The 6,525-nt window shown below is 39.3% G+C and overlaps 1 protein-coding gene across 1 annotated transcript; it reads right to left on the bottom strand.

The window, feature by feature from the left end:
* Nucleotides 1-432: 432 nt before the first annotated feature.
* LOC140762200 (probable calcium-binding protein CML25) lies at nucleotides 433-885 on the bottom strand. Its single transcript, XM_073099840.1, has one exon. The coding sequence runs from the start codon at nucleotides 883-885 to the stop codon at nucleotides 433-435; it is 453 nt and encodes a 150-aa protein (XP_072955941.1).
* Between the last annotated feature and the right edge of the window lie 5,640 nt (nucleotides 886-6,525).

The following is a 6,525-nucleotide window of genomic DNA, read 5'->3' as shown; positions in this document are numbered from 1 at the left end:
TTATATTATAATATTAGGTATAATATTATATAGCTTTTAAATCATTTACAAATATATATGTGATATTTTGAGAGTTCTCAGAGGCAATTATGTAAAAGAATCCTTTCTTAATTGCATACAGATGAATGGTTCCTACCCCATAAAGACATGCAGATAAGTTGCTATTTGAACATGCAAGGATTGAAATGTAAAACAACTCTACTATTACCAACAACTTCCACGTAGTTTACCTTTTTTTAAGTGGCAGATCAGATGCTAGTGTTTATTTTTCAGCAGATCTGAAATATATAGTACCAAAATTAGGCGGTGATATGCAAAATACACATAAATACCAATCTTAATTCGCACTAATTTGACTGCAATTTTTCTCTACAGAAGTTAATTTGTGACTGTTATTCCATAATCATCAATAGGTTACCAGAAGATCTCGTATTATGTCCTCGAAGAAGTCATCATAGACTTGAACTCCTCGAAGTCCACCATCCCATCTCCATTCTTATCAACCCCTCTTATCATAAGCCTACACTCTCTGAGACTGCACTTGCCATGCCCAAGCCCAACAAGCACTCTCCTCAGCTCTTTTGCCGAGATGAATCCATTCCTATCCAAATCAAACACCTGAAACGCTTCTATGAGATCTTCATGGTTACCCAGCAACTCCCTCTCGCTCTGTCCACCAACTACTTGCATGAATTCATCCAAGTCGATGAAGCCATCGCCGTTGCTATCCACCTCTCTGATCATTACTTCTACCTCCTGCGCCAGTGTGGAGCTCTTGTGCCCGAGGCATAGAAGAACTTCGCTGAGCTCGACGGGGGATATCTTGCCGTCACCATTAGAGTCGATGAGGTCGAACACTAGTTTCAGTTGGTTTGGTAACTCCATAGCGGCGATGGAAAAGGATAGCCAGTTGAATTTGGTGGAGAGCCTCTTGGGTCTACCTCTTCTGCTGATGGCTTTGAGCTTTAGTAGGAAAGATCCAACTCGCTTGCATAGGGGATGACAATGGAACCTGGAAGAAGAGAACATGTGTGTCTCTGTGTGCTGCTACAAAGTAAGCTGCGGGAAAGAGTTTATGGTTGGTTTAATGGAAGAATAGCGTTAGGAGTGGGTGGTTAGGTGGCAGCATATGGGGCTGCATGTGCTCGTTAATTAGTTCCGTTGAGGGGCAATAATGTGATCGTAATGATGGACCCCACGGCAGCTGATTGGATAAAATGTTGGTGAGCTTCGATGTGGAGTTAATATATTAAAATATTGTTGATTTTTGCATTCTTTGCTTTTGATTCTTTTAGTGTATCATTATTATTAATTTTTAAAAGAATATGATACACGCAAAGTCTCATGTGAGACCGAGTCAAAATTTAGTGTGAATCTCTCAATTGCAAGAATTTATTAAAGTCTAGGCAATTTTAGGAAAAGTAATCAGCAAATATTGATAAGAAGTCCAAAATAAGAATCAAATGATTAGATCAGTGACATCATGTTACAATCTAAGCTAGATATGGTTACTAGTTTAATTAAATTTAATTAATTATCTCTTATGCAGTTTTAGGCTTTTAGCTCTCTTTGTCTTATATAAATAGAATATTTATAACTCATATCTTAGACATGCTTTAAATTGAATAAATAAATCTTTTTTTAATTTTCTCTATATCTCTCTCCACTCTCTTTATCTCTATGAGGGATTTCAAGAGGCTATGGGTAATCTTTGAACTTAAAAGGAAAGGTTGTGGAAAGACTAAGCAAGGACCTAAGAACTATATGAGAGGTGGAGAATGCTGAAACAAAGTGAGAAGAACAAGGGGAAGTAAAAGACAAAAGGGAAGACTAGGGCTAAATGATATAGATGGATAGAAAGATAGATATAAAAGAAAACAGTAATATATTCAATAATTCAATATATACTCAAAATACAAACCATAAGACACTATATATAAGAAATAAAAAAAATTGTTTTGAAATTAAATAAGAAACAAACTAATAGGTTTATTGAAACACCCAAATCTCCAAATACACGTGTATACCGCATTAGTAAATCTCCCCACGTAGTACATCATGTGACCTGTTAGTAATATATTTCCATGAGGCACATAGAAATATTGGTTTATACCATAAATGATCTCAAATAGTATGAGCCCGGATACAAGCTCCATAGGCCACAATAAGCCTTCAAAGATACATATCTAAAATACAACTCCAATGTCCAAAATACAACTCTAATCATAACACCCTCGTAGGGGCTCAATACAACTAATAGAAATAACTCTAAATGAAGTAGAGGTAGCTACTTCTCACTACTCACACCTACTTTTCCTAACTCTAAAATGATGCCACCAAAAGGAGATGAGCACACAGCCCAGCTAGTAGAATCCATACAATCTATAACAATGATATCACAGGTGCATATTCTAATGCATGCCTATAGTTGTTAATAATAGAATAAACTTATTTAAATGACTTACAATAAGTTACTAAAGCAATGCAACCGATATAGACTACACGGTACTATCCTTGAATATGCCAACTCCTAATCATATCAGAATAAGTCTACATAAGTATAAAACTTAATACAATCTCTTATTGACACAAATCTCGATCATAGCATTTACATGCTATGCTTAAGAGTAAAAAGGGTAGTTTTTCTCGTATTCACGTAAGCCAAGGAGGTTTAGTTATTACATGCTCACCAAGACATTAATCATAATTTATCATAGCTCACCGAGCTATTTACCACATAATTTAAATATTCTCCTAGAATTATTCATCATATAACCATCCATCATCTCATACATCGAGGAGGGATATATACACATCTAACGGTAACGTCACTCAAATATGCATGGTGATATTGCATGTGACCAGTTGTCTGTGGCCATCAGACCAATGACCCTGATCGTGGACCCATATCTCACTATTTTTAAATCATCACCGCCCTCAACGGAATAGTCAAGAGCCCTTAGCTCATCAGCGACGCTATAACCTTGCATCGTCGGGTACCGCTAGAGGTATATCTCCGCCTCACAATTATATTCTTACTATCATCATAATCTAGTTCTGACCATACGGTATAATTACCTAAATGCCACTCATGCTAATGACCTTAGGTGTAGGCCACTAATAGTATAAGTCATGTACGGTACAGTTTACGCTTAACCCCTAGCTAAGCGGGTAGAGGACAGTGCTTAGTCAAAACATGACTACTAATGATAGGTGGAAGTGGTGCAGTATTTGTAGATGTATAAGTCATATCATAATTATCATGGTCACTATATTCTATATTCACTTTAAATATTTACCAAGAGTGTCTCATACTAGGATACATATAGATCATAGTTATACTAATGCATGTGCTAATGTTAACATTCCCATAACATCATGAAGAATATACTATCAATAACTCCACATGCCAAGTCATGGTATACTAAATGCATGTATTAATATTAACATTCCTACAATATCATGAAAAGTACACTATCAATAACTACGCATACTAGGATACATAATAGTTATACTAAATGCATGCGCTAACACTATCATTATTATAACATCAGGAAAAGTATAATAGCAGCAACTACATTGTTCTAGACTTATATAAACTCTACTCACCTAGATATCTCCACAGTATTCTAATTCCCCTCAACTAGCCGACTCCTCCATAATCTCAAAATCCTCCTCGTGTAGTGTCGATCCTAACAATTCGCACAAGTAAAGCCATACGTAAGGTTAGCGAATTAATAGAATTAATTACCTTATTAGAGAATTTAGGTTTAAGCATATCACATAAGTCAAGGGTTCCCTATGGTGAGTTCCATGTCATCCTAAAATTCACACTATTTAGGTGATAAAAATTTATCTTTAGGAGAGTGGTTAGGCTAATTAATAAGGTGGGGATAGTGAAATGGGGCTTATACGGTCCAAAATAACTTCATTGGGCCTAAGCCGATGCATAGGTGGGCTGTTGGGTTGAGCCCAACCCAACAGGCAAAGGGGGGTATAGCTCATGGGCTACGATCCAAACCGCAACCCATAGGCTCCATAGGCTACGGTTCAGACCGCAGCCCACTAGCTCTATAGGCTGCGGTTTAGACCACAACCCACTAGCTTCATGGTCTGCGGTCTAAACTGTAGCCCACCAAGGGATGGGTGGGGATTTGTTTAATCTCCACCCTCCCACACCATCTCCTTCCAAGGGAAGGAGACAGAGGGGGGAGGAAAAGGCCTCAATGCGGCTGGTGGCCCACGTCACCGATAGCCCACCCTCGAGGCCGATGGCCCGTGACCATCACCCGAGGTGGGTGGTTAACTGGAGGGAAGTGGAGGGAAAAGAGGAGGAGGAGGGCGACGGGGTGTAGCCCGAGCAGGCGGTGGAGTTGCCATCCGTCCTCCCCGCCTATGAAGGAGCGGGAGTAGCTCGCCCAGTGGTCGAGGTAGTCGACGGGGCGACGAGGCGCACTCCATGGCCAGCAGCCATGGAGGTCCCACCCCCCCTCCTACTGGAGCTCTTAGACCGGCAGCTAGACACAAAGTCATAGGATGCTAAGGACTCTAATGATGCTGAGGGGGAGAGGTCTATTTACTGAAATTTAATGAGGGGTAGGGGCTTACTGAGAGGGTTCTACAGCTTGGCTTCGTCGGCTCAAGCGTCGGCAGCACGAGAAAAGGAGAGGGAGAGAGAGATGGTGGGGTGGAAGAGAAATAGAGGAGGGTGGCAGTGATGGCGTGCAATGGAAGAAGAAGGAGAAGAAGGAAGAGAGGACAGTGGGCAGGCTAGGACGCACGGTGCGTCCGTCGAGCTTTTGTTTTCTAAAATTCTTGGGTGTTACATTTATCAAGGGTTTTCAAATCTCCCTCAAATTGGATCACCCTAGCACCCTAGATTATAGAATTTGAATCTAAAGAAAGTTTGATGACTAACAACATCAATGATGTGATCTTGATATGATGTAAGTAGGGGTGAAAACGGGTCAGTTTAAGTCCAACCCAACCTGCTACTCGATCAAGATTGGGTCGGATACAAATAGAAGAATCTTATTTGATCTAGCTTCGGATATGGATAGGAGTATAGTAAAATGCTAGGATCCGGATCCGAATATGGATAGTCTGTTAAGAAAATATTCGGATCCGGATACGGACATGGGTATAACTAATATTAACAGATACAAATTTAGATAACGCATATCCATTTACCTGCTATTTCAATACTCAACTCATCTATTACACCCTAGCCCTACCCTCTCAATCTCCCCCAAATCCCAATTAGGCCCGCAGCCACCTCTACTCCCAATTCTAAAGTCTCTCCTCGACGTCCTCACCATCATCGATCACCGAACACCATCACCTCCCCGGTTGCAGTGTCACCGACCTCGCCTCCTCCAATCCCTCCTTGAGCTCGACGGCTTGCCAACCTAAGCTCTCCGCCAACATTGTATCTCCACCATGACCAAGCTCTACTGCCATCACCATTTCACCGCTTCACCAAGCTTATCCTTCCTCCTCTAGCTTGCCGTGATCAAGCTCCACCACAATCACCAATCCGTCGCTGTCACCAAGCTCCATCACTTCACCAAGCTTCGCCTCCCTCCTCGAGCTAGCCCTGACCAAGATCCACCACCGTCACCAAGCTATGTCGCTTCACCAAGCTCCGCCTCTTCCCTCCTCAAGCTTGCCATGACCAAGCTCCACGCCATCACCACTTCGTTGCCATCACCAAGCTCTGCATCCTCCCTTCTCGACCTCGTCGTCACCAAACTTTGCCAACATCACCACTCCGTCGCCATCACCACTCTATCGCCGTCACCAAGCTCCATCACTTCACCAATATGTAATTTGATAGGTAATTTGAGTTAAATTATATATTTATAGGTACTTTGATTTATAGATCAGAGTTAAATTATCTATTTTTGCTTGTTAATTAGCAATTGGTTTATTTTAATCTTCTTTTTACTTCCTTAATTAGCATTTGGTTTATTTCATTGTTTTGGGTTCAATGCAATTATCTGATTCTGAATTTTAATTTGAAAGTAAAATTGTAAGTTTACATCTGATTCTGATTCTTGTTTTACAATTATCTGATTCTAATTTATTTTTTTACTAAACATCTAATTCTTATTTTAAAAGTAAAAATGTAAGTTTACATTCTTCTTTATTAATCTATGCGTTTGTTAGATTGTGTTTGTATTAATTTAATTTTCTGAAGTTAATGTTAACTTTTGTCAGTACTTTGTATTTGAATATGTGTTGATTTAATTTTTTTTAATTAATGTGAATGAAGTGACTGTATGTTGGAGTTAATTGAAGTTTGTGAAGTTCTATTTATATTAATGGTCATTTGAAGTGATTTATTATTGTTTGTGTTAATTGTGTCTAAAAGAAATGCCATAATCTATTTAAGATTTGATATGTATCCGTTTTAGATTTGATCCTTATTGGAAAACTATCTCCGTATCTGAAAATTATCCGAACCGTATCAAAAATTATCCATATTCGTTTAGTTAGGATATGATTTTAATTTTTGCTATCTAT

This window comes from Typha angustifolia, chromosome 7, assembly GCF_048772165.1.
Source record: "Typha angustifolia cultivar Huaian chromosome 7, ASM4877216v1, whole genome shotgun sequence".
Lineage (NCBI taxonomy): Eukaryota > Viridiplantae > Streptophyta > Magnoliopsida > Poales > Typhaceae > Typha > Typha angustifolia.
This window is presented reverse-complemented; position numbering and strand designations above follow the sequence as displayed.